The sequence below is a fragment of the Trachypithecus francoisi genome, unplaced genomic scaffold, assembly GCF_009764315.1.
Source record: "Trachypithecus francoisi isolate TF-2019V2 unplaced genomic scaffold, Tfra_2.0 Lachesis_group13, whole genome shotgun sequence".
Lineage (NCBI taxonomy): Eukaryota > Metazoa > Chordata > Mammalia > Primates > Cercopithecidae > Trachypithecus > Trachypithecus francoisi.
In genome coordinates this window covers 107,974,565-108,002,311 of record NW_022681458.1, presented here as the reverse complement: position 1 = coordinate 108,002,311, position 27,747 = coordinate 107,974,565, and the positions used below count along the sequence as shown (strand labels likewise).

The 27,747-nt window shown below is 43.9% G+C and overlaps 2 protein-coding genes and 1 long non-coding RNA gene across 3 annotated transcripts in view; 1 reads left to right on the top strand and 2 right to left on the bottom strand.

Moving 5' to 3' along the window:
- The window catches only part of LCT (lactase), a 53,510-nt gene extending 39,404 nt beyond the window's left edge, over positions 1 to 14,106 (bottom strand). Inside the window, exons 1-3 of the mRNA XM_033231652.1 lie at positions 13,298 to 14,106; positions 6,434 to 6,513; positions 2,909 to 2,992 (exon numbers count right to left, since the gene is read on the bottom strand). Of these exons, the coding sequence (XP_033087543.1) occupies positions 2,909 to 2,992; positions 6,434 to 6,513; positions 13,298 to 13,937 (804 nt within the window). The 5' untranslated portion in view covers positions 13,938 to 14,106. The remainder of the gene's footprint in view (positions 1 to 2,908; positions 2,993 to 6,433; positions 6,514 to 13,297) is intronic.
- The window catches only part of LOC117095071, a 28,687-nt gene continuing 13,378 nt past the window's right edge, over positions 12,439 to 27,747 (top strand). The window contains exons 1-3 of the long non-coding RNA XR_004441799.1: positions 12,439 to 12,560; positions 13,179 to 13,319; positions 24,778 to 24,857. This is a non-coding gene — a long non-coding RNA (uncharacterized LOC117095071). The remainder of the gene's footprint in view (positions 12,561 to 13,178; positions 13,320 to 24,777; positions 24,858 to 27,747) is intronic.
- The window catches only part of MCM6 (minichromosome maintenance complex component 6), a 43,429-nt gene continuing 33,863 nt past the window's right edge, over positions 18,182 to 27,747 (bottom strand). Inside the window, exons 14-17 of the mRNA XM_033231653.1 lie at positions 26,685 to 26,820; positions 24,869 to 25,024; positions 23,180 to 23,319; positions 18,182 to 18,685 (exon numbers count right to left, since the gene is read on the bottom strand). Coding sequence (XP_033087544.1) covers positions 18,569 to 18,685; positions 23,180 to 23,319; positions 24,869 to 25,024; positions 26,685 to 26,820 — 549 coding nt within the window. The 3' untranslated portion in view covers positions 18,182 to 18,568. The remainder of the gene's footprint in view (positions 18,686 to 23,179; positions 23,320 to 24,868; positions 25,025 to 26,684; positions 26,821 to 27,747) is intronic.

Genomic DNA, 27,747 nt, shown 5'->3' with positions numbered 1-27,747 from the left:
GTCAGAGGCACACAACCTCCGCACAACAGAGACGGTTTTAAAATGGCAGCTGTGTCCAAACCTGTTAGCCTAGCAACAAGCTCTGGTTTAATTCCATGAGGAGGACAAAAGGCAGCTTTAGTCATCACAGGCATAAGCAGGCCTCGAGGACACTAGAGTGCTAAACAAGGCCCAGAAACCTTGTCAGCCAGCCCACAAGCACAGGCCCTGGGTCGCAAGCAAGTTTAGGTTCAGGTGAGGCATTCACAAAAACAACTGAAATTGATCATATGTGATTTAAAAATACCACCCTCATTATCATGTTCCCAACCCTTGGACTTCTTTTTCTTTTTTCGAAATGAGTCTTTCTCTGTTCCCTGGGCTGGAGAGCAGGGGCGCCATCTCGGCTCACTGCAACCTCCACCTCCTGGGTTCAAGTGGTTATTGTGCCTCAGTCTCCCAAGGAGCTGGGATTACAGGTGCGCACCACTATACTTGCTTAATTTTTGTATTTAGTAAAGACAGGGTTTCCCCATGTCGGGCAGGCTGGTCTTGAACTCCCGGCCTCAAGTGATCCGCCTGCCTCAACCTCCCAAATTGCTGGGATTACAGGTGTGAGACTTATTTTTCTTTTGAAGAGACAGTGTGGTGTCTTAGAATGAGAAAGCCCTGGTTCAAATCCCAACCCTGGAGCTCACCACCTTGGTTAGATTGTTTAAATCTTAGAGTGGGTTTTGAGGGGTTGAGATGACGTGAGGATGAAGTGCCTCCCAGGTGTCTGGGATAAGCAAGCACTAAAATTATATAGCTGTTACTCAGATGTCTTTGTGGCTGCATCTGTCGCCTTTGATTAGATCAGCGGTCCCCAACATTCTTGGCACCAGGGACTGGTTTCGTGGAAGACAATTTTTCCACAGACTTGGGGGAGGTGGGAGGGCTGATGTGGGGATGAAACTGTTCTACCTCAGGTTATCAGGCATTAGATTCTCATAAGGAGCACGCAACCTGGATCCCTCGCATGCGCAGTTCCCAATAGGGTTTGTGCTCCTATCTAATATGGCTGCTGATCTGGCAGGACGTGGAGCTCAGGTGGTAATGCTTGCTGGCCTGCCACTCACCTCCTGCCGTGCAGCCAGGTTCCTAACAGGCCATGGACCAGTACTGGTGCTCGGCCTGGGGGCTGGGGACCCCTGAATTAGATCATCTTATTATTTGTAGATAACAAAAGCAGCAGTGTCTACACAGGCAGCTGGAGACACACAGACATTGGGATTGGACTGGTGCTAATTTGTCCATTTCAGTCACTCTGCCTCAGGAAAAATGGAGGGTCCATGGCCTTTTTTTTTTTTTTTTTTTTTTTTTTTTGAGATGGAGTCTCTCTCTGTCACCAGGCTGGAGTGCAGTGGCGAAATCTCGGCTCTCTGCAACCTCCGCCTCCCAGGTTCAAGTGATTCTCCTGCCTCCGCCTCCCAAGTAGCTGGGACTGCAGGTGCCTGCCACCATGCCCATCTATTTTTGTATTTTTAGTAGAGACAGGTTTTCATCATGTTGGCCAGGATGGTCTCAATCTCTTGATCTTGTGATCCACCCACCTCGGCCTCCCAAAGTGCTGGGATTACAGGCGTGAGCCACTGTGCCCAGCCAAACTTGGCCTTTTAAGGGATAATTCCTCAGGTAAACCATCCTCCTTGGTGACGGAGATGGTGGGATTCAAAACGAGAGGTGAGTGATGGGGGCTGCTCTACCTGCCTCATGGGAGGCACAGGCTGAAACCAGAGGGGAGTGGCTTTATGCCCAAACCTGCAGAGGCAGGAGGTCCAATGTGGGTGCATTCCAATGGTCAGACATCCCTGGAAAGGCCCACAGGAAGGCAGCTCTCCAGGGTTATAGGAATACTGCCAGCACTCAGACCGTGCAGGAGAAAACATGGGCACCATCAGATACACCTTGTGTTGGGGGAATAGTTGTGACTGTAGGAAATGAAGCAAGTAAGTCACACAGCAGTGATCAAGCCTAAGAGAGAAACCTGGTAGTTGGATAGGAGGCTCCTAACATACTTTCTCTAATGAGCCCGCATCATTAGACTTGAGAAAAGCAGTACTGGGTACAGGAGGGAGTCCTGAGCTTACTGGAAGGTCCAGACAGCTGGGATCTGATTTAGTAGACCTGGGTGTGAAATGTTTGTTTTTTAAAAAATGTGGTAAAATAGACTTAAAGAAAAAATTTACGGGCCAGGTGTGGTGGCTCACACCTGTAATCCCAGCACTTGGGGAGGCTGACAGGCGCGGATCTCTTTAGGTCAGGAGTTTGACACCAGCAGGACCAACATGGTGAAACCTTGCCTCTACCAAAAATACAAAAATTAGCCAGGCATGTTACTGTGTTCCTGTAGTCCCAGCTACTGGAGAGGCTGAAGCAGGAGAATCGCTTGAACCCAGGAGGCAGAGGCTGCAGTGAGCCAAGATCGCACCACTGCACCCCAGCCTGGGCAACTGAGGAAGGCTCCGTCTTGAAAAAAATAAAAATAAAAATAAAAGTTACCATCATAACCATTAACTGTATAGTTCAGTGGTGTTAAGTAGATTCACATCGTTATGCAACCATCACCCTCACTGATGAATTGCCTTTTTAAAACTCAGAATGAACCCTAGAATCTCGATTCTCGGCAGATTTCTACACAAGAAAGCAGAGGATTTATGTAAATATTTATCTTAACAAGCTAACCCTCGTATCCTTTCTAGGAAAGACGACCTAACATCTGATGTTCTCTAAGGATGCTTGCAACAGAAATCTCCCCAGACTCAACTCAGCAGATCTCTGACTGTTGATGGAAGTTCAGTTTAGGCAGTAGTCAAAGCATTAAATGTCTAATCTGCTCTCTGAAACCTTCGCAGCATTCATCATCAATGTGGAAAAGGGCTCAAATTACCTGCAATTTACTCAGCTTCTGCCGCAGACTTGCCTCATTTTGGCATTCATAAGACAAATCAAGAGAGAGGAAATCAACAGTGTCCTGGAAATAGTAAATAGGGTCATTAGAGCCTAACCAGTGTCAAGACTCTCGGAAATATGCTTTTTTGTTTCTCCCCTTATCGCTAAACTGAATATTCCAAAGTGGGATTTTCCAAAGGAAAAGATGGAGATGGAATGAGAAAGTGTGTGTGTGTGTGTGTGTGTATGTGTGTGTGTGTGTGTGTGTGTAGAGTGGCAGGGGGATGCCTGTGCCTGTGTGTTGTTGGGAAATGCATTACCTATGTGCTCATCCATTTGCCTCTGTTCTCAGTACACAGAAAGCACGCAGTGTTGATGGCTAAATGAATGTGTGAATGCCAGAAATGGGAGGGAGCTGGAGGCCAAGGCTGCCGCTGACACTTCCTCCACAGACCCTAGCACTTGGCCAGGATGGGGGCAGTACAGCCTTCAGCCAAGCATGGTTCCACAGTCATCCCTGTGAATCCTACTGCGCTTTTAGTTTTGGTTTTAATTTCAGGCCATGGTTTGAAGTTCACCCCCAGTTATCCCTAGCCAGGTCAAGAGCTAGGGCCTGTGGAGGATGCCCTGGGGACATCCTCTTTAGCAGAGCACAACCCTCATGGTCCTGGTCGTCAACACCCCCATCCACACACACATCCGATAAGGATGTCCCCTCTGCCCTGTCTCTGGCCTGCATGTGCTCAAAGAACTTCAGATTCACAGAGTCTCCACAGGAAGACACCACCATGCTGCCACTACCCTCGCAACCCCCAATGCTCCGCTCCCCTCCATGAGCCTGGTAGACTGTACCTTTCTACCCTTGGCATGATTAGATCATTACCTGTCTTATCCCTCCCACAGATCATCTGCTTCTTTGAGACAAGGACTGTGGTTAACAGCACCTGGTGAGAACCAAGTGCTCTGTGCACCTTAATGCCTAGCGTTCCATTATTGGAATGCTAGGCCTGTGGGTGTTATTTATATCCTACTGCTCAAGGTCGTCGCTAAGGTCTGATTGCAAAAGTTCAAAAAATTGCAACCTCAGGCATAAATGGGTTAATAAGTGGTTCACCACTGGCTCCCTGTTGCTTTCTCAGTCGTCATCAGTGTTCACTAAAGACCACTCTGGCAGGTATCTGTCCAGCGTTCCCTGCCCACCCTCGCAGCTCTTGCTTGTGTCTGTCAATTCTGCACATTGTCACTGAGTTCTTACCTCCGAAAGTCACACTGTGCTGGGATGGTGGGTGGGGATTCACATTTAGAGATAAATAATATCCACAGAGGTTTACACCTTTAATAGGGAGGGTTAGCAAATGCACCAATCACACGAGGAGAAGGCAGAAAGTCAGACGTGCCATGAGAAGCCCGTACCAGTGGTTCTCATGCCTTACTGGGGATTAGACTCACCTGGGGACTTGGGATGCCTGTGCAGGCCCAGATGGGTCCCACCACATTAAGCCTTGGTCTCTGTGCTCTCTCCTAGCTCTCTAGGTGGTTCTGATGCCCACTCGCGCTTGGGAACTACTGGTCTAAAGCAATGGCTAAGGGTCCGGGCGCGCATCAGGGCGAGTGAGGGAGTGTTACTGAGCGAGGCCTCTGCTGGAGCGCACAGTTACGTGTACGTTAACAATGGAGAAAATTTTGCTGGAAGGAGATTTGAGGAAGGCAGGAAGACAGGAAGACAGGAAGGACGTCCAGTAGGGGATGCAGGAGAGTAGGAAGCAAGCATAGCACTCACATGGGCAAAATAGGAGGTGAGGCCAGAGAGAGAGAGACACCCACGTTCATGCACTGGAGGGTCCTGCAGGATTCGTCCCACTCGGGAGTGTGGCTTCCCAGCAGGGAACTGGTCAGAACTGTGCTTTTGGAAGATTTACCAGAAGAATTGCACAGCATGGACTGGGGCAGAAACCAGTACAAAGACTATTTCTTGACAAGCATTTTTCTGATCAGCACTTTGGCCTCCTGCGTTCATAACTGATAGCAGTTATCGCCCTCTGTAAACTAATTTAGACGCCATTCTGTCCATGCAATCAGCCTTGGAGTTGTCCCTCTAGAACCTTATCAGGTCTTGGTTCCATCGTGTTTGAACTAGAAAATCTGAAGACTGGACCCTGGATCCTGGGGCCCCGTCACCGTGCAGACACCAATGAGCAGCACCACATCTCTACAGCACCAGGGCGATGCTGCAGAACTGGAGGCCAGCAGTGATTCCCATGGCTTCCAGACTGCCCAGCAGCCCAAGGAGGCCCAAAGCTGTTCACTTCTCAGATTATTTTGATTTTTCTTTTAAAAATTATAGTTAAAGGCTGGGCGTGGTGGCTCAAGCCTGTAATTCCAGCACTTTGGGAGGCCGAGGCAGGTGGATCACCTGAGGTCAGGAATTTGAGACAAGCCTGACCAACATGGTGAAACCCCATCTCTACTAAAAATACAAAATTAGCTGGGCGTGGTGGCACATGCCTGTAATCCCAGCTACTTGGGAGGCTGAGGCAGGAGAATCGCTTGAATCCAGGGGACAGAGATTGCAGTGAGCTGAGATCGTGCCACTGCACTCCAGCCTGAGCAACAAGAATGAAACTCCATCTCAAAAAAAATAAAAAATAAAACATATGAATTATAGTTAAAAAGTGATAGTTGGCTGGACGTGGCGGCTCATGCCTGTAATCTCAACACTTTGGGAGGCTGAGGTGGGAGGACTGCTCAAGGCCAGGAGTCGGAAGTTGAGGCTTCAGTGAGCTGTGATCATGCCACTGCACTCCGGCCTGGGTGACAGAGAAGGCCACAAAACTCTGTCTCTAAAAAAATAAATAACTAAAAATAAAAAATAAAAAGTGATAGAGGATATATGGACATTTTTAATTTTTTTTTTTTTTCTAGACAGGGTCTTGCTGTGTCACCCAGGCTGGAGATATGATCACAGTTCACTGCAGCCTTGACCTCCAGGGCTAAAGTGATCCTCCCACCTCAGCCTCCCGAGCAGCTGGGACTACAGGCATATATCAGCATGCCTTGCTAATTTTTGTGTTTTTAGTAGAGAGGGAGTTTTGCCATGTTGCCCAGGCTGGTCTCAAACTCCTGGGCTCAAACAACTCTCCCACCTCCCCCTACAAAGTGCTGGGATTACAGACGTGAGCCACCGTGTTCGGCCAGGTGCACGTTTTTTAAAAACTCCTTTATAAACCTATACCTGTTTTGCCATAATTTCATCTCTTCTCCTGTAAGCTATCTTGGACTCAAAAATCAGAGCAAGCAGAGGCAAGTGACTCCTTCCTGCAGGGATGCCGACATTTGACCAAGCAGGAGCTGCAACGTCAAGATTTTGTTTTTAAGGTAATTATGAACCTAGAGAATATATACCACTCATTCTGAGGTGTTTACAGAAATGTCAAACCAAACAGACCAAAACTTCTCTTGTTTTTAAAAAATTAAAATCAAACTCTCCTTGGATGTTACAGGTATATTTTTGGGCTGCTGTCACCTGGGCAAAAGCAGATATGGGTGGTTCTAGCAGGAGCTCCGGGATATCTTCAACTCGCAGGACAACAGAGAGTTTTCCGCCTGAAACCAACCAGAGACATGAACAGCAGGTGAGCGAGGGTGGGAGGCTCTGACTGCAGAAACCACTGGGGGATTCATTTCCTACCGACCCGAAGAACTCATCCACGTGACTTTACTCTAGCTGAAAGATTTTAGAAGAAAAGGTGGCTTAAAAAAAATAATGTCCCTTTAGAGAGTTTGTGAAAATCAGGACTATGAAATGCAGAGCAGTTGGAAAGTTGGCAAGGAGAGAATTCCTTCCTAAACTTCTTTTTTTTTTTTTTTTTTTTTTGAGACAGGGTCTTGCTGTCGCCCAGGCTGGAGTGCAGTGACGTGATCTCACCTTATTGCAGTCTCTGCCTCTCAGACTCAAGCGATCCTCCTGCCTCAGGCTCTTGAGTAGCTGGGACTACACGTATGCGCTACCAGGCCTGGCTAGTTTTTACATTTTTTGTGGAGATACGGTGTCATTATATTTTCCAGGCTGATCTCAAACTCCTGGGCTCAAGCACTTCTCCCGCCTCGGTCTCCCAAAGTGCTGGGATTGCAGGCATGAGCCACTGTGCCCATTCCTAAACTTTTTTTTAAAGTCAGGGTGCTCTCAGGAAACTGCTGTTCCCTGATCCTTATTCATGGGAAAATATCAATACAGCCCCTACTGGGTGCTGAGGGGAGAAACAAGGAAATACTAGCATGTGTGGCTTGTACCCCTTGCTTTGACATTGGATGACATAGCAGTGGGTCTCAAACTGTTGTGTACATCACAATCACCTACAGAGATTGTTAAAATGCCAATTTCAGGCTGGGCACGGTGGCTCAGGCCTATAATCCAAGCACTTTGGGAGGCCGAGGTGGGTGGATCGCTTGAGGTTAGGAGTTTGAGACCAGCCTGGCCAACACGGTGAAACCCCGTCTCTACTAAAAATACAAAAATTAGGAGTGGAGTGCGCCTGTAATCCCAGCTATTTGGGAGGCTGAGGCAGGAGAACTGCTGGAACTCAGGAGACAGAGGTTGCAGTGAGCCTAGATCTCACCACTGCACTCCAGCCTGGGCAACAGAATGAGACTCCGTCTCAAAAAGAAAAAAAAAAAAAGCCACTTTCAGGCCCTGCCCTCGGAGATTCAGAGTCAGCAGAGTAGAGTGGGCCCAGGCGCAAGCATTTTAACACGCTTCTCGGGGGATTCCCACACAACGGTCCTCAGACCATAATTTGAGAAACACTGAGTGGCGCTGGGATGGCTCAGCCGTTCTGTGTTGCTATCGATGGATATAAATTTTCAGCCCACCTTGGATGTTCCTTGAGGAGCAAAATTTAAACATTTACGTAATCCCTCCAAGTATCAAGCTTAGGACTGGGTGGATAGAAAGGGCTCAGACCTGTGATTTGGAAACACGAAACAAAAATTGAATAAAAGTGCAGTTTCAGATTTTAACAATAGGACCATATTCATTCAAATTCTCTACAGAAGATAGATCCCCTGCCAATGAAACCACCACAAACAACCATTACCAACTACAATGGTGCTTATTTTGATAAGCACAACGAATCTTTGAAATACTTCTGAGCATGGAATATCACTGGGAGATATTTAGTTCTCATTCTGACAAGATAATGTTGTTTCCCAGTTCTTTAATGGTTGTGCTCCATGGATCTGTTTCACATTCCACAGGTTTCCAGACTTCAAACCATCATCACTTCTGCGGACTAAACCGCTAATCTACTTTAGCGTCTCTATACATTTGCCTATTCAGGACATTTGTTGCAAATGTAAATGTAAATGTAAATGTAAATGTAGATTGTAAATGTAAATATGTGGTTGTGACTGGCCACTTTCACTAGCATGTTTTCAAGGTTCATCAATGTTGTATCATGTATCAGAACTTCTTTCTGGCCAAGCATGGTGGCTCACACCTATAATCCCAGCACTTTGGGAGGCTGAGGTGGGAGGATCACTTGAAGTCAGGAGTTCGAGACCAGCATGGCCAAGATGGTGAAACCCCATCTCTACTAAAAATACAAAAAAATTAGCCGGGCATGGTGGCGCATGCCTGTAGTGCCAACTACTTGGGAGGCTGAGGCAGGAGAATTGATTGAACTTGGGAAGTGGAGGTTGCAGTGAGCCAAGATCGCACCACTGAACTCCAGCTTGGGTGACAGAGCTAGACTCTGTCTAAAAAATAAATAAATAAATAAATAAATAAATAAAATAACTTCTTTCTTTTTATGGCTGAATAATATTCTATTGTATGGATATACTAATACTACATTTTATTTATCCATCAGTTGATGGTCATTGTTTCCACTTTTGGTTTTTATGAATTACACTGCTATGAATGTTTGTGTACACATTTTTGTTTGGACATTTGTTCATTTCACTTGGATATATCCCTAGAAGAGGAATTGTTAAGCCATGTGTTAACTCTAAAGTTTGAGGAAGTGCTGGGCTGTTTTTCAAAGTGGCTGCACCGTTGTTCATGGCCCCAGCAGTGTACTCAGGTTCCATTCACTCCACAGTGTCACCAGCACTGTTATAGTCTGCCTTTTTACAGCCCTCCTCGTAGGTGTGAAGCGGTATTCTGTTCTATTTTAATTGTTGGATTAAGTAGTCGGTTCATTGGCATTTCTTATGGGTTTTTTTTTTTTGCTTTTAATCAAGCTATATTATATAACATTTTTGATGTATATCAAATAATACATTTTTAAAAGAACAATAAGTCTATAGGATTGGACTTAGAAGGAAAGTGAGCATGAGGGAGAGAGAGGGAAGAAAAACCACTTTTTGAAATAGTAAGGAGACTGAAAAAGAGAAATTATTCTGTGTCTTGCATGATATTGGGGACAGATATTTGGGGAAACACAAAATGAAAGGTAGGAGAAATAAGCAGAAGAAAAGAAGGAAGATATGACTTTAAACAGAAAGTCTTTAGTCACCTGATGAAAAGTAAAAATAAAATATGGAAAACATTTAAATAAACATGTACATATAGTTTTATAATTTAAAGAATTTTGTGCATCCATCCTCAAAATAAGATTTTTCTTTATTTGGGATGATACCGTCTTTCCTTCTTTCTTTTTATTATTATTTTTCTTTTCTTTTTTTTTTTTTTTTGAGGCGGAGTCTTGCTCTGTCGCCCAGGTTGGAGTGCAGTGGCCGGATCTCGGCTCACTGCAAACTCCGCCTCCCGGGTTCACGCCATTCTCCTGCCTCAGCCTCCCAAGTAGCTGGGACTACAGGCGCCTGCCACCTCTTCCGGCTAGTTTTTTGTATTTTTTTAGTAGAGACGGGGTTTCACTGTGTTAGCCAGGATGGTCTTGATCTCCTGACCTTGTGATCCGCCCGTCTCGGCCTCCCAAAGTGCTGGAATTACAGGCTTGAGCCACTGCGCCCGGCCATCTTTTTATTATTATTTTTCAATCCTGCTTCTTCTGTAGTCTTTCATTCTTTTTTATTTTCTTTTCTGTTTCTTTCTTTCATTTGTTCATTAGTTCTTTCTTTCTCCTTTCTTTTTCTTTCTTTTCTTCTTTCTTTCTCTTTCTTCTTTCTCTTCTCTTCTCTCTCTCTCTCTCCTTCCTTCCTTCTTTTTCTTTCTTTCCTTTTTTTTTTTTTCAGGGTCTGGCTCTGTCACCTAGGCTGGAGTGCAGTGGTGTGATCTTGGCTCACTGCATGATCTTGGCTCACTGCAGCCTCTGCCACCCGGGTTCCAGCGATTCTCCCACCTCATCCTCCCTTGTAGCTGGGATTACACACGCACACCACCGCACCTGGTGTGCGTGTGTAATCCCAGCTACAAGCGAACTTTTGTGATTTTTTTTTTTTTTTTTAGGAGAGATGGGGTTTCACCACGTTGGCCAGGCTAGTCTTGAACTTCTGAGCTCAAACAAGCTGCCCACCTTCACCTCCCAAAGCACTGGGGTTACAGATGTGAGCCACTGTGCCTGGCCTCATTCTTTCAAAGTTTATTTTACTCAGAGCTTCTTCAGTAGGATTGGAGCCAACACACATCTCTGTGTTTATTTGCTGACCTGCCCCAAGACAGGCTCTGCAAAGAGCACAGTGGTTCTCCATGGCGCTCCTAGGTTCAGGCAACTGTCTCCGTGTCCAGAGCTCCGCTCTCCCTCAGACTGGGCCCCTTTTCTCTTTCTTGAGCCCACTCTCGCCCTGCATTCCCAACTGCTCAAATGGTGGCCCAGGAACAGTCTTCCTGGCAACTCCGTCTAAACTATCCCCAGCCACTCTCACACTTTCTTCCCTTACCCTGCCTTAAAAAAAAAGAAACAGAAAAAGAAAAAAAAAAAAAAGTGGTAAAATACACATAACAGAAAAAGTACCATCTTAACTATTTTTAAGTGTACAGTTCAGTATTATTAAGTATATCCACATTGTTGTGCAACCAATCTCCAGAACTGTTTCATCTTTCAGAACAGAAACTCTATCCCCATTAAACAGCTCTCCATTTCTCCCTTACCCCAGCCCCTGGCCTCTGTCATTCTCCTTCCTGTCTCCATGAATGTGACTGCTCTAGGTTCCTCCTATACGTGGAATCATACAGCATTTGTCCTTTTGTGTCTGACTTACTTCACATAGCATAATGTCCTCAAGGTTCATCCATGTTGTGTAGCATGTGACAAGCCTTCCTCCCTTTTTCATAAAGGTGGAGTAATATTCCATGTTATGTCTACACCACATCTTGTTTATCCGTTCATCCGTCAGTGGATATCTGGGTTGCTTCTCCTTTTTGCTATTGTGAATAAGGCTGCTATAATGTCCTACCTTATTTTTTAAGACAGAAAAAAAATGTTTAAGGCCGGGCGCGGTGGCTCAAGCCTGTAATCCCATCACTTTCGGAGGCCGAGGCAGGCAGATCACCTGAGGTCAGGAGTTCGAGTCCAGCCTGTCCAACATGGAGAAACCCCCATCTCTACTAAAAATACAAAAATTAGCCGGATGTGTTGGTGCATGCCGTAATCACAGCCACTGGGAAGGCAGAGGCAGGAGAACCGCTTGAACCCGGGAGGTGGAGCTTGCAGTGAGCCGAGATCGTGCCACTGCACTGCAGCCTGGGCAGCAGAGTGAGACTCCATCTCAGAAAAAAAAAAAAAAAAAGAAAAAAATGTTTAACCTCTCTATAATCAAATACGTGCAAATTAACAAGAGATGAAACTAAGTGCTTTCACTGTTAAATTAGTATTAAAATATAGCATTTGAAACTGACAGAATGGGGTTAGAAGAGTAATTTTATAACTGTTCGTATAAATGATTATACAACTTTTCTGTAAAATAATTTAGTACCATGCTTTAAAATCTTAAAGAATGCAGATCTTTTTACCTAGTAGTTTCAATTCTAAGACTCTGTCAAAAATAATTTATCAGAAGGTGGGAAATAGTTTATAGATAGGAATGTCATTGCAACATAACTTGTAACTAGTGAAAATTAGAATAAACATACAAAAATAAGGAAAATAGTTTAAACTTCATGCTCCATTTATACAATGGGAACCTATAAGACCATTGAAAGTTATGCTTTCAAGTTTTTGCTTTGTTTTAAGCAATACTATTCCAGCACTGGAGTAAATTATTATTATTATTTTAGAGATGGTGGTTTGCTATGTTGCCCAGGCTGGTCTCCAACTCCTGGCCTCAAGCAATCCTCCTGCCTTGGCCTCCTAACAGGCATGAGCCACTACCACACCTGGCTCAAGTTTTTAATAAAATGAGAATATAGTCATAAAATATGTTAAATTGAAAAACTAGAACATAGAAGTATGTATATATATCAGGTACTACATATACAAATATGTACGTATACAGTATATAATAAAAACAAGAAAGCATACATAATGCAAAATTGGTTCTCAAAATTGGTGTACCTAACGTACAGTTAGGGAATTGATTAAAATCACAAAAGTCCTGGTGCAGCCTAGGCCTCCAGATCAGAACTTCAAGTCCCCCAGGAGGCAGGAATGTGAACAGTTAACGGCTGTGCTCTCCTTATCCTGTGGTATATCATTGTTTCCTCTTGTATTTGTCTGTCTCCCAAGCTGGAATGTAAGCTCCAACTAAGACATGTAAGTAAAGGGGAGCTGAGGGGGAAGGACAGGAAACCATGAAGCTTTGCCTCCAAGTCAGGGCAGCAGGACATAGAAAGGAAGATAGAAAGACAATCAGGGCTTGCCCAACTCAAGATTGGGCAAGGGGGGTTTCAAAGATATATATGTGTGTGTGTATGTGTGTACGTGTGTGTGTGTGTATATGTGTGTGTGTGTGTGTGTATATATATATATATATTTTTTTTTTTTTTGAGATGGAGTCTTGGTCTGTTGCCCAGGCTGGAGTGCAGTGGCATGATTTTGGCTCACTGCAACCTCTACCTCCTGGATTCAAGTGATTCTCCTGCCTAAGCCTCCCAAGTAGCTGGGATTACAGGCACCTGCTACCATCCCTGGCTAATTTTTGTATTTTTGGTAGAGACGGGGTTTTGCCGTATTGGCCAGGCTGGTCTCGAACTCCTGACCTCACGTGATCCACCCACCTCGGCCTCCCAAAGTGCTGGGATTACAGGCGTGAGCCACTGCCCCTGGCCTCAAAGATACTTTTCAAAGGAAATGCTGAGCATGATGCCATATTAGGTGCCCCTTCCTATCTCCAGTGGGAAATCAATACATTATTAATTTCTCCCTATGCAGAGACAGGAGAGGACTGCTGAAGGTGGGCGGCGAGAAACGCCAGATCTGCTCTAAGGAGGATGGGGAAGGTGTGTGGTGAAGGCTGTCGAGGGGACACTGCCAGGTCAAGGTGTACTCACCCTGAGAAGCATAGTTTTCATGGTAAATCTCATAGGCTTTTCTGTGGGCATCACTGAGGGTCTGGAGTCGTGACGCTCTTGATTCCTGGTGGGGAAGCTCCTTGATCACTTCCTCCAAGTCACTGAAGGTGAACCAGATCCCAACTAGGTCCCCGAAGGAGTGGAAGGCGAATGTGGCATAGTCAGCAAAGAGGTCAGCGAAGACTTCGGTTCTCTGGAGGGTGCTGGCCGGGAGGGTCTGGTGGTGCAGGATGACCATGGGCTGAAGCCGTGCAGTCTCGAGGGCCTCCAGGAGTCGCCGGTAGCACTGCACTGTTTTCTTGTCTGGATTCTGGGTGCTTCCTGCTGGGAGGAGCTGTGCCCATGACAGAAATACCTTATAATGGGTGATCTGACTGGCATGAAGACTGCTGAAGTATTCTGGCAGGAAAGTGGGCAGTGGCTCGTGACAAACGTACAGGTCTTTGTCTGCTGCTACAAAGTTAGAACTCTGGTCTCCCAGGGGCCCACTCAGGTTGTGCAGCAAGTCATTGGTTAAAGGACCAGCGGTGGAAATGAAATTTCTCTCAGACTCCCAGTCTGACCCCCAGCTTGAAACACTTAGCAGGGCAATAAAGACTGCATGCCAAGACAGCTCCATTTTCTAGGAACTGTTAGGAGGTATGTGGAACCCTTACTTTATAACAACAACTGAGGTTGTAAAATACTAAGTGATTAATTAAGACTTAATATTTAACTGGGTTATCTATGATCACAAAATCAGTACACGGTTCACTAATGCGATATTTAAAAATGTAAAGATCAGGGCCGGGTGCGGTGGCTTGCACTTGTAATTCCAGCACTTTGGGAGGCCAAGGCAGGCACATCACGAGGTCAGGAGATCGAGACCATCCTGGCTAACACAGGGAAACCCTGTCTCTACTAAAAATACAAAAAATTAGCCGGGCATCGTGGCATGCGTCTGTAGTCCCGGCTACTCAGAAGGCTGAGGCAGGAGAATCACCTGAACCTGGGAGGTGGAGGTTGCAGTGAGCCGAGATCATGCCACTGCACTCCAGCCTGGGCAACAGAACGAGACTCCATCTCAAAAATAAAAAAAAAAATAAAAAAAACAAAGACCAACACAAAAACCTCAAACTTCCTATACAATTTAAGCAGAGGAACCTGGAAAATGTCTGAAGAAAACAATTATCAAGTTTTTATTTATTTATTTATTTTGGTGACAGGGTCTCACTCTGTTGCCCAGGTGGGAGTGCAGTGGTGCGATCACAGCTCACTACAGCCTTGACTTCCTGGGCTTAAGCGATCCTCCCATCTCAGCATCCTGGGTAGGTGGGACCATAGGTGTGTGCCACCACGACTGGCTAATTTTTTGTACTTTTAGTAGAGATGGAGTTTTGCCTGGCTAATTTTTTTGTATGTTTTTAGTAGAGACGGGGTTTCACCGTGTTAGCCAGGATGGTCTCGATCTCCTGATCTTGTGATCCACCCGCCTCGTCCTCCCAAAGTGCTGGGATTACAGACGTGAGCCACCGTGCCCGGAGGGAATCTTTGTTGTTGTTGGTGGTGGTGGTGGTGCCACCCAAGCTGGAGTACAGTGGTGTGATCTCAGCTCACTGCAACCTCCACCTCTTGGGTTTAAGCAATTCTCCTGCCCCAACCTCCCGAGTAGCTGGAGTTACAGGCACCCGCCACTATGCCTGGCTAATTTTTGTATTTTTAGTAGAGATGGATTTGCTCCATGTTGGCCAGGCTGGTCTTGAACTCCTGACCTCATGTGATCTACCTACCTCGGCCTCCCAAAGTGCTGGGAGCAGGTAGGTAGGTGTGAGCCACCGCGCCCAGCCTTTTTTTTTCTTAAGTGAAAGCAAGCCTATTAAGTGAAAGTAAAGGAATAAAAAATGGTTACTGTGTTGGCAGAGCAGCCTATACTCTTTAAAGATGTATTACCTGGTACCATCTTTTTATAAAAATCCTGTGACAAATCTACTTGAGTATTCGTTCTTGTTTTCAATTATTTGTCATTTGTTTTTATTTTTAAAATACATAATAATTGTACATACTTGTGGAGTACATTTCGACAAGGTTTCATACAAGTTGATCCCAGGGAAAGAGATAATTATTGGGAGAAATGTGTTTACACCATTGTTTTAACCTATATTAATCTGTCTTGCTTTCTACTAATAGATTTGTGGCTGCTCAAATTCACATTGCACTGCAAAGCTCAGACATCAAGGCAAGTTGAGTACTCATGGGTATTAGACTGTCCCATGTGGGCCTTAGCCTTAGACAGTCTTTTGCTTTTGTGACCTTTAACATACTTTGTGATTTAATGGATCTTCATTACAGGCACAATTCTTAAAATGCCAGTTTCTGACACTAATGACATTATAAAACATTTCCAACAACGTGTTTTCAAAATATAGATACAAAATGGTAATCCTACGGAAGAACATTTTTTTTCAGTAACAAATACGCTTCTTTGTATTTGGCAGGATTAAGACTCTTGCACAGTAGGCCCACACAGCTTTGGAGTGGCAGAAAAGAGGGAGGCAGGAGGTTCATGGAAAGCGTGATTGACTTCCTTCAGTTGTTTTTCAAATTCCCTTTTTAAAATTGACACATTTTACGTATTTATGGGGTACATGGGTTATTTTGTGTGCACAGAATGTGTAATGATCAAGTCAGCACATTTCGGGTACCCATCACCTTGAATATTTTTCATTTCTGTGTGCTGGAAACATTTCAAGTTCTCTCTTCCAGTTACTTTGAAATATACAACACATTGTTGCTAACTAGTCACCCCATTATGCTATCAAACATTAGCACTTATATCTGTTATTAAATATCTAACTATATGTGCGTACTCACCTTTTATCTTTAAATCTCTAACGCATCTTGAATTTTAACTTGGGTATGCTGTGTGGCAGGCTAATTTCTAACACTGAATAGGCTACCCTTCCTCTAATATTTGAAATGTCACCTTATCAAACGAAAAACCTCTATGTGCATAGATGTTTCTGGACTTTTTACTGTTGCGACTGATTTATCTGTTCACATGCCAGTCGTTACTGATCTTAATTTCTACACTTGTGCAGTACTTTTTGCTTTCAGATAGGGCAAGGCCTCTTCTATCATCCTTTTCCCCAGAATCGTCTTGACTGTATTTGCACGTTTTCTTTTCCGTGTGTCCTAGATACTTCAATTTCAAAACATCTAGGTCTACCTCAATTTTGTCTGTGGGTATCCCACAGTGTAGCTGTACCACAGCTTATGTAATAATTTCCTTATTGATGGGTGTCTGTTGGGATTTGGTTAAAAATGTATTAATAGATCAGTTGACAGTTCATGGCATTCAAATCTTTCCATTCTATAATGTCTATCCACTTATCTTAAATATTTGTCTAATTTTCTTCACAAAGGTCTCATATATGATCCATTATCCATTAACCACCTCATCTCCCTGACAAGTACCACATGGAGAAACTGAATGTGTGGAAACATAAGGACACATATTCAGCTGTGGAAAAAGGGGATATGCAGTAATTATCTCATCTTTTTCTGGAGCCCCCACTCTCATTAAGGGCAGGACTGGGAGTGGATGCATTTGCCAAAAATGAATGTATCTTTCCTGGACGTAAAATTTCCTTTAGTAAATAGTCAAATTAAAGTTCAAGTTCCAGTCATATTGTTTCAAGATCTTTGCACCCCATTTTCCTTATGAAGTCAGTGCAGGGAGATGCTCTTCCTAATACAAGTGGGAGAGGGCTTCTTCTTGCTGTCTCCTAAATTTTCACTACAATGTTCCGCCTGCTGTTTGTGCTATGCTAGTATCCCTATCACTCCCCCAACAGGAAGTCTGAGATCCTGCACCCCAGAGCTTCCTCATCACAGTGTCAAGGGCCCTCCCACCCTCATTAAAAACATGCTTGACAGCTTATACCCTGCATCTGCTATGTAACTTCTCTATCCATTTCCAGGCCCCCTCCAACTCACCCCATCCTTTTCAAGTCAGCAGAAAGTGAAGTTACTCTTTATAAGCTCACCATATAGAACATGGAACTACTACATTTCCCTAATTGGCCCTGCAGGTCCTAGATATGCCATCTGTTGTTAAAAGCTGCAACACAGGAACTGCTCCATCTCATGAACATACTGATCATAGCTAAGTCTCAGGAACTGTTAGTATCATAAATGGTAATAACATTTCCTGGAAGACCATAAAATTTGAGGATAGCTTATAATATAGCAAATGACCTACTTCCCCTAAAAAATCAATTTGAAAACAATCCTGAGAAATTACCCTTAGGACACAGAAGTAAAAGAAATTAAAGAGTAATTTAAAAAAGTACAATAGGCCGGGCGCGGCGGCTCAAGCCTGTAATCCCAGCACTTTGGGAGGCCGGGACGGGAGGATCACGAAGTCAGGAGATCGAGACTATCCTGGCTAACACGGTGAAACCCCATCTCTACTAAAAAAATACAAAAAAATTAGCCGGGCGAGGTGGTGGGCGCCTGTAGTCCCAGCTACTCGGGAGGCTGAGGCAGGAGAATGGCGTGAACCCGGGAGGCGGAGCTTGCAGTGAGCTGAGATCCGGCCACAGCACTCCAGCCTGGGCGGCAGAGCGAGACTCCGTCTCAAAAAAGTACAATAAACTTTTAATTTTTATAAACTGAAAAAAAAAAAATTGGAATTAACCTTGGAGTCATCTCCAAGGCCTCTAGCTTTGATATGAATTCTCTAATGACTCCTTCTCATAGAAACCTAATCCATAACGCCACAGTTCTACCCCTTCACTCCAGATTAAGCAAACAGGGAAAGACTCACATTCAGCAGATGGAAGCAATAATCAGGGTACAGTAGAAGGAAATCCAATGGACAACTTCAGAACAAGTTATTTTATTTTGAAGAATAAAAGCAGTAGCTGGCAATTGAAAAAAAGTTATTTGCTCAATAAGACAGCATATACCTTCAAAGTAGTGGGCCTTTTCTTACACATGAAAACAAAGGTATTGGTTATAGAGACCACACATTATTTGGTTCCAACTTCACTGGGACAGGAAACACACCAAAGTGCTGAAGCCTGTGTTGGTATAAAACCTGTGATGAATGTGACACACAGGACCATCAACTCAATTCTTGTTTCTGAAAACAAATCTTGAAGCATCACTTCCAGAAGCATTTCTGTCCCTAGCAGAGTTCCAGTCAGGCTCCAGGCCACGAGGTGGTGTGCCACAGTTCCTCAGCTCTGTTCAGTTACTTTCACTATCTCAATCTTCAAGCAAGTAGTTAGGGTTAACTACCAAGTAGGGATCTTCTTCATAGCTCTCACTTCCCTCTGTGGAGCCTTTCAATCCAGCCTGGGTGAGCTCAATTAGAACATGATCCTGTGAAACACAAATATTTGTCCTCAGGTTTCAAGCAGTATTATACCAATGTCCAGATATAAGACTTGACCCTTCTTCTGAGTGTTTGCTATCAACATTTTCTTTCATTTCCCAACTAGAAACTCCTAGGAAAAGGACTACACTTTGTTCAAAAATCACTATCAGTGCTCTGCTAAACCCTGTTCCTAGTAGGATGCTGACCTTTTCATACCATAAACCCCTTGTGGAAAATTAAGCAATACTTAAATATATTACATCAAATGCTTGTAAATATAACTTAAAAAAAGGAAGCAATGCTTCAATTTTAAGGTTAAACAATTCTGCAAAATCTTCTAATTAACTGGAAGTCTGTTTCATACTTAATATCGTTCAGCAATTTTTAATTACTGACCACTGAACTTTTTCATATACCACCATTTCATAGAGATAGGAGAACAATCTATGAAGAAAATTCATCTGAAAAATTTTTCACTCTGAATAAAAAAAAGGTAGAACATGCCATCTGGCTTAAAATCTTGATGACAAGGCCGGACGCGGTGGCTCAAGCCTGTAATCCCAGCACTTTGGGAGGCCGAGACGGGCGGATCACAAGGTCAGGAGATCGAGACCATCCTGGCTAACAAGGTGAAACCCCGTCTCTACTAAAAAATACAAAAAAACTAGCCGGGCGAGGTGGCGGGCGCCTGTAGTCCTAGCTACTGGGGAGGCTGAGGCAGGAGAATGGCGTGAGCCCGGGAGGCGGAGCTTGCAGTGAGCCGAGATTGTGCCACTGCACTCCAGCCTGGGTGACAGAGCGAGACTCCGTCTCAAAAAAAAAAAAAAAAAAAATCTTGATGACAGATTTTAAGCCCATGATATAATTATAGGTCAGTCCAAAATGTCCACAAATGAGAAGAGCTCCTAGCCAAGCCCATAGAAAGGAACTCAGCAAATTGTGATTTGATCCTAAGAAGTTTGGCAAAGCTCCACAGTATAAACGCTGATGCCACTAAGGGGGACTGGACACTTTTTAAAAAATTGCCCTTTCAAATCTACTCCTGAAGTTGGACTGGACACTTTCAAGCACTCACTCTATGTGTTAACATACTTTCACAGGAGGCATATCTGATCGGCACAGTATAAGCTCTCTAGTTTTCTGTAGCAAATTAGTTCAGGTGGTAAGCCAAATTTTAAAAGGTAATCCAGGCCAGGCTCAGCAGCTCATGCCTGTAATTCTAGGACTTTGGGAGGCTGAGGTGGGTGGATCACCTGAGGTCAGGAGTTTGAGACCAGCCAGGCCTACATGGTGAAACCCCGTCTCTACAAAAATTAGCTGGGTGTGGTGGCGGGCGCCTGTAACCCTAGCTACTCTGGAGGCTGAGATAAGAGAGTCACTTGAGACCAGGCGCAGTGGCTCAAGCCTGTAACCCCAGCACTTTGGGAGGCCGAGACGGGCGGATCACGAGGTCAGGAGATCGAGACCATCCTGGCTAACATGGTGAAACCCCGTCTCTACTAAAAAATACCAAAAAAAAAAAACAAAAAAAAAACTAGCCAGACGAGGTGGCAGGCGCCTGTAGTCCCATCTACTCGGGAGGCTGAGGCAGGAGAATAGTGTAAACCCGGGAGGCAGAGCTTGCAGTGAGCTGAGAACTGGCCACTGCACTCCAGCCTGGGCGACGGAGCGAGACTCCGTTTTAGAAAAAAAAGAGAGTCACTTGAACCCAGAAGGTGGAGGTTGCGGCGAGCTGAGATCATGCTACTGCACTCCAGTCTGGGCAACAGAGCAAGACTTTGTCTCAAACAAATAAATAAGTAAGTAATTCAAGTTTAGATCAGTTAGCTTCACAGTGTGTTCCAAAGTCCTGAAGTAGATTACTTGCCTGAGTCGTTTTACTTTATGCTGATCCCAAGGAGCACATAGACATGTCCTGCCACCAGAAAAGCAACTCTGGACCCTGATCTGAGTAGCTGTTCTTACATCTCCCTACTCCCCAATAATCACACACTGATCTACCTTCACAGTAAGACGGTTTTTCAGAAGACACAACCCCAATACATGACCACTATAATATTTACATAGTGAGCACTGTGAATTGGCACAACAGTTAAATCTCTGCCACAAAATAGGAAAATTTAATCATTCAACATATATTTGATCCTGCTATGTGCCAGGCACCACTGTAGCTCCTGGGGCAAAGTCTCTACCCTCACAGAGCTTATATTCTATAAGAGAGACAAACTAACCACTTAAATAAATAATAAACTGCTGGGCCATGTTAAACATTATGAAGAAATACAAGGCAGGGTGACAGCAAGAACAGAAGGCTATTATTTTGGCAGGCTAGCAAGAAAGGCTTCTTTGAAGAGGTAACATTTGAGCAGACACTGGAGAGGAGGAGGGTATCTAGGGAAAAAGACAAAGGGTGAGTACAAAGGCCCTCATATCTACTGTGTCTAGGGAACAATGCCAGTGTCACTGGGGTGGAATGGACAAGGGGAAGACTGCTGTGAAATGAGGTGAATTCATTGTATATAGTTCTGCAGGCCATGACAAGGAGGCTGAATTTCATTCTTATATGAGAGAAGCACTGGAAGGGAGGGCAGTAAAATAATCTGATTTACATTTTAAAAAGACTTATCTGGGCCGGGCGCGGTGGCTCAAGCCTGTAATCCCAGCACTTTGGGAGGCCGAGACGGGCGGATCACAAGGTCAGGAGATCGAGACCATCCTACCATCCTGGCTAACATGGTGAAACCCCGTCTCTACTAAAAAATACAAAAAAGCTAGCCGGGCTAGGTGGCGGGCGCCTGTAGTCCCAGCTACTCGGGTGGCTGAGGCAGGAGAATGGCGTGAACCCGGGAGGTGGAGCTTGCAGTGAGCCGAGATTGTGCCACTGCACTCCAGCCTGGGCGACAGAGGGAGACTCCGTCTCAAAAAAAAAAAAAAAAAAAAAGACTTATCTGGCTGCTGAGCAAGACGCCAGTACAAAAAAAGGACAATTATGAGGCTCCTGCAACAGTCCACGCCTGGTGGCTTGGGTGGGCTGGTGAAGGCAGTAAAAAGAGAACAGAAAACATACACACACTGAAGGTAGGGGTCAGCGGATTTGCTGCTGAAGAGGAGTTGTGAGAGGAGAATGGAATCAAGGAGTCAAAGATAATTTCAAAGCGTTTGGCCTATAGCAGCTGAGTAAGAACAACTCTGTTTTTGAACACATTAAGCACGAGATGCCTGTTAAATGCTCTCAGTAGGCAACCAGCTCTACACATCTGGAGTTTACAGGAGTGGTGAGAGCTGGTGACATAAATGTGGAAGTCATCAGTAGATGGGTAAATTCATAAAACCAAATGAGATCACTTAGGTAATGAATGTAAGCAATCTGCGAGTAAAGTAAGAAGAGAAAGATTCAGGCCAGGCACGGTGGCTCACACCTCTAATCCCAGCAGTTTGGGAGGCCAAGGTGGGTGTATTGCCTGAGGTTAGGAGTTCTAGATCAGCCTGGCCAACATTGCAAAACCCTGTCTCTACTGAAAAAAAAAAAAAAAAAACAACAAAAAACCCCCCAAAAATTAGCTGGGCATGGTGGCAGGCTCCTGTAATCCTAGCTACTTGGGAGGATGAGACAGGAGAATCACTTGAACCCGGGAGGCGGAGGCTGCTGTGAGCTGTGCCACTGCACTCCAGTCTGCGCAACAAGAGCGAAACTCCGTCTGAAAAAAAAGATAGATTCAGGGAAAGAGACTAAGAGAGAATAACTGGTGAGAAAGAAGCCCCATGAGGATATAGTGACTCAGAACCAAGTTAAGAAGACAGTATTTTTAGGAGTGATCAACTGTGACAAAGCTGTGGACAGGCTGAGTACTGCGAATGGCCAGCTGACAGGAATGGAGAGAAGGCATGCGATGGTCCTGTGAGACAGTGAGGCAAAGAGCTGACCAGGGAAAAGGAATTGCACTGGGCAGTGCTGTCATGAGGTTGATGAGACAATAAGAACTGTCCACTTGAGACTTCTGGTCATCAATTTAAATAATACTGGGCTCACAATTGTATGCTTTTCTCCAGATAATTTCCGCTGCTCAGAAAAGGATACAAGAAAAAAAAAGTTATATTTAACCTAGTTTGAGGTTTCACCAAATAAGTAAGACAGAAGATTTACTATTGGGTTGGGTAAGGTGGGAACTAAGAATGTGAGGAAAATGAAACATAGGGAGTAAGTGACAGCAGTACGACCAAGGGCAAATAGGAGGGTGGGAAACAAGCTTAAAACACCTAACTAGTAAGACCTCAATCCCACCTTCTGAGACTTAACCTAAATTCTGCTTGTTTCAGCAGAGGAAATAAGTCATTTACCTGCTGTTAATTCTCCCTTATTTTACAACTCATACTTCTGACTATACTCCAATGATTCAAAACAAACAAAGGTCAAAAAAAATTTCACTAGTGAACCTGCAGATACAGGGCATGAACTTCCTCCCTCCCTGATACCAGAACAAGCGCACTTCTGCACCTACATAGTGTGTGAGTCGATGAATAACTTTCTCTATGATTCTTTTTTTATTTATAAGTTCTTCTTCAGAGTCTATTTCTGATTCGATTTCCTTCAAGTACCAGTTAACAAGCTCGCTCCTCTTTAATGCTGACTCGTCCTCTTCTGCAACAAAAAAAAAAAACACATTTAAATTAACCTAGCAAATTGTACTGTCAGTCCTTGGTTAAATTTCTGCCACATATACAACAAGATAATGTACAGATTAGATAAACATCAAGCTGCCCGAAAGTACATCTGCTGACATAAAGTCCGCAATGTTCTAGCATAAGCCTGAAATAACAAGTCGTATCACTTGTATTAAAGCATGCCTTCCTTTATCCGTAAGGAGAGAAACCTAATAAAATAGATTATAAGAAATACGTTTCTTAAAGCTATTAAGATTTCAAAGTATGAAGGTCTTTTCTTCATCTTCCTATGCTTTACCACCTCTGAGAATGTTTGCCAACAGAAACTAAAAGCGTAAATTAGGAATGAAGCAATAGCAAGCAAAAATTCTGAAATATAACAACTTTTCCTCTGTAGAAAGGGTAAGGCTTTATGGAACTGGAGTTTAAGTAAAATTCATGAGTATTCACTCAAAATAAAAAATTACCTGTTTATTTTAGCAAGGTTCATCTTACTAACTGAACTGCCTGCTTCTTTTAACAAGTCCAACGTCTACCAGACTTTTAGAAAGTCCTGGTAGAACTGTCAACACATAGGAAATGTTTGGACCTGGATAACGTAACTATCATAAAACTCAACTTCTGTTATGTTTAAAACTTAGCTGTATGAGGGAGAAAAGAATAATGACATATAACATGAATCAAAAACACCCTGAGTTCCCAAATCATTTTGTGCAAGATGGGAATGAGGACAAAAGCTGAGGTGTCCTAGTGGCCACTTTGTTGCCTTCTCTCCTACCGGTCTAAAGTTCCCAAGGGAACAAGGGCAGAAACGACAATCTCTTGTTCTCTTCTTTCACAGCAGAGCAAATACTGTGATGACAAAATACTCCAGGAAGCCGGCACAAGCCATCCTTGGGGCTTTTAATCAAGAATTATCTGATGCTTAACTATCAAGTAGAAGTTTAGGTTCAACATCTTGAATTCGTCATTTTTCCTTCCGCTTTCCAGTTAACTATAGGGTGATAAAACTTTGAATAGCATGGTAAAGCAGTTAAGGGTAGGAAGCGTACTAGTGTCCAGATGCCACACTTTACTAATAACTAGATGAGGATTTTACCCCATTTCTAGTCTACAATGGCCTTTTGATAGTACAGATTTCTGGGTTCAATTAATTACTGTTAAAATATACCCTAAGGGTCCAGCTGTTTTAAACAGGACCATTGTAAGGGAATAGTAATTCTGCATTTGTAAAAACATTTGTATGTGCTGCTTCATATGTTATCGGGTCCCAAAATTATTAAAATAGGCTTAGAATGTTAAAAAGAAGGACCTACAAACCTCTGCCTGACAATAAGCTTGTGAAGAAATGTTCAGGCTGGCAGGTATGCTGATACTCCACAAATTTACTTTGCTAAAGTGAGTTTATCTAACAACTTATCCTTTCTTCCAACAGAACAACACGAAGTTTGGCAATCACAAGTGGCCTATGTGAACAGAGCTTACAGAAGTGACTGAGCATGTAAGCAGTACCAGGTAAGCCTCACCTTCTTCCACCTTTCTGAGGTGAAGCACAATAAGGTTAGAGATTCGGCAGTACTCAGAGAAGCCCAGCCTTAAGGAGGCTTTGGGAGCAGACTCTTGATTTATGTCTTCACTGTAGCCGTTGATCCCATTCACAGGAGCAGGACTGTCAGCATGACCTAAGTGAAAAATTGACCACCTGAATCTTATTTTTGTGCCCCTAACATCTCCTTGTCAAGTATTTACAAATATACTACTTATATTTAATACTGATTTTTTCACTTTTAAAAATTATTATTATTTTATTTGTTTTAGAGACAGGGTCTTGCTATGTTGCCCAGGCTCATCTCGAACTACTGGGTTCAAGTGATCCTCCTGCCTTGGTCTCCCAAAGTGCTGGGATTAAAGGCATGGGCCACCACACCCAGCCTTAATACTAATTTTAAAACAAGCATACATTCCCACATGATCTCCTCTGCCAAAAAATAAAAATGAAAAATGAAATAAACTGGCTAGGTGCAGTGGCTCACGCCTGTAATCCCAGCACTTTGTGAGGCTAAGGCGGGCAGATCACCTGAGGTCAGGAGTTTGAGACCAGCCTGGCCAACATGGTGAAATCCTGTCTATACTAAAAATACAAAAATTCGCTGGGCGTGGTGGTGGGTGCCTGTAATCCCAGCTACTCAGAAGGCTGAGGCAGGAGAATAGATTGAACACGGGAAGCAAAGGTTGCAGTGAGATGAGACTGCACCATTGTACTCCAGCCTGGGCAACAAAAGCAAAACTCCGTCTCAAAAAAAAAAAAACAACCAAGCATACAGTTATACAGAGTATATAATAACTTTCAAATAAATTAGAAGCAAATGTATAAACTCTACTAGTAAAGACAAAAACTAACTTGGGAGGAATGTGAGGGATCAGATATAAAGATTTCACAATCTGAAAGTCCACTTGCAGTATTATATACAAAATAAAAAATTCTACCAGCGTGGGCAATATGGCGAGGTCCTGTCTCTACAAAAAATTTTCAAAAAATTAGCCAGAAGTGGTGGCATGGGCATATAGTCCCAGCTATGAGAGAGGCTGAGGGAGAAGGACTGCTTGAGCTCAGGAAGTTAAGGCTGCAGTGCCACGAGTGTGCCAAGGCATTCCAGCCTGGGTGACAGAATGAGACTCCATCTCAAAATAAATAAAATTTCTAGTATTTTTCTGTTCTAATGTGATTTAAACAACGTTTTTAATTCAGAAGCAAAACAACAATACAAATTAGGGTAAAACCCAGGGGATTTATGTCTATTATCACCATTTTGGTGCCTTTTATTTTAGTCTCTCAAATATATATATATATATTTTTTGAGACAGAGTCTCACTCTGTCACCCAGGCTGGAGTGCAGTGGCACGTCTCAGCTCACTGCAACCTCCGCCTCCCGGGTTCAAGAGATTCTCCTGCCTCAGCCTCCCAAGTAGCTGGGACTACAGGCAGCCTCTACCACGCACAGCTAATTTTTGTATTTTTAGTAGAGACGGGGTTTCACCATATTGGCCAGGGTGTTCTCAAACTCCTGACCCTGTGATCCGCCTGCCTTAGCCTCCCAAAGTGCTGGGATTATAGGTGAGAGCCACCGCACTGGCCAAGTATATATATATATATATATATATATCTATCAACTATTTAATTTCATTTTAACTTATAAACAGTTAATAGAATTCAGTATCTGCTTTTTCCTTTTTGCTACCATAGACTTCATTAACCATCAGCAGGTGTACTTCTACCACATGACATCTCAGAAAATGTTTTGGTCCCTAACTCCAAAACAGTCATATGAACAAGTATCTCACCATTGATGCCACCAGCACCCTCATCTACCTCCATCTGGATCTCTTCCTCTTGATCTAGATTGACATCAGGTGTTTCCACACGGATGATTGATTTATTCAGTAACCGGAAAGCTTCCTTCACATGTTTAGGTTGGACCTAAACCAATAATGATGAAGTAATTCAGTTACTTTTCTTGATATACCAAACAGATTTTCTCCCAATGAAATCACAGTAGTATGTATTTTGGTTTCCTCACAAACACACACACTCTGTGTTGCTTTGCTTTTCTCACAAACACCTTCTCTCATTCTCTCTCTTACATACACAGAAACAGCACTAAAAATTCACCAGAATGGCTAAAATGACTGACAATATCAAGTGTTGACAAGAAGGTAGAACAACTCTCATTCACAGCAGGTGAAAACAGAAATTGACACAACTGTTTGGCAGAAAAACATGCATTAACCTATGACCCAACAATTCCACTCCTAAGTATGTACTTGTAGAAATACAAACATATGGCTTTGGGGAGAGCCGTGGATCTCCCAACGCGGAGGTTGAGATCCGAGAACGGACAGACTGCCTGCTCAGGTGGGTCCCTGACCCCTGAGTAGCCTAGCTGGGAGACATCCCCCACTAGGGGCAGTCTGACACCCCACACCTCACAGGGTGGAGTCATCCCTGAGAGGAAACTTCCAAAGGAAGAATCAGACAGGTACACTCGCTGCTCAGCAATATTCTATCTTTGGCAACCTCTGCTGCTGATACCCAGGCAAACAGGGTCTGGAGTGGACCTCAAGCAATCTCCAACAGACCAACAGACAGTCCTTCTGACTGTCAGACGGAAAACTATCAAACAGGAAGGACACCTATACCAAAACCCCATCAGTACGTCACCATCATCAAAGACCAGAGACAGATAAAACCACAAAGATGGGGAAGAAGCAGGGCAGAAAAGCTGGAAATTCAAAAAATAAGAGCGCATCTCCCCCTGCAAAGGAGCGCAGCCCATCGCCAGCAACGGATCAAAGCTGGTCAGAGAATGACTTTGACGAGATGAGAGAAGAAGGCTTCAGTCCATCA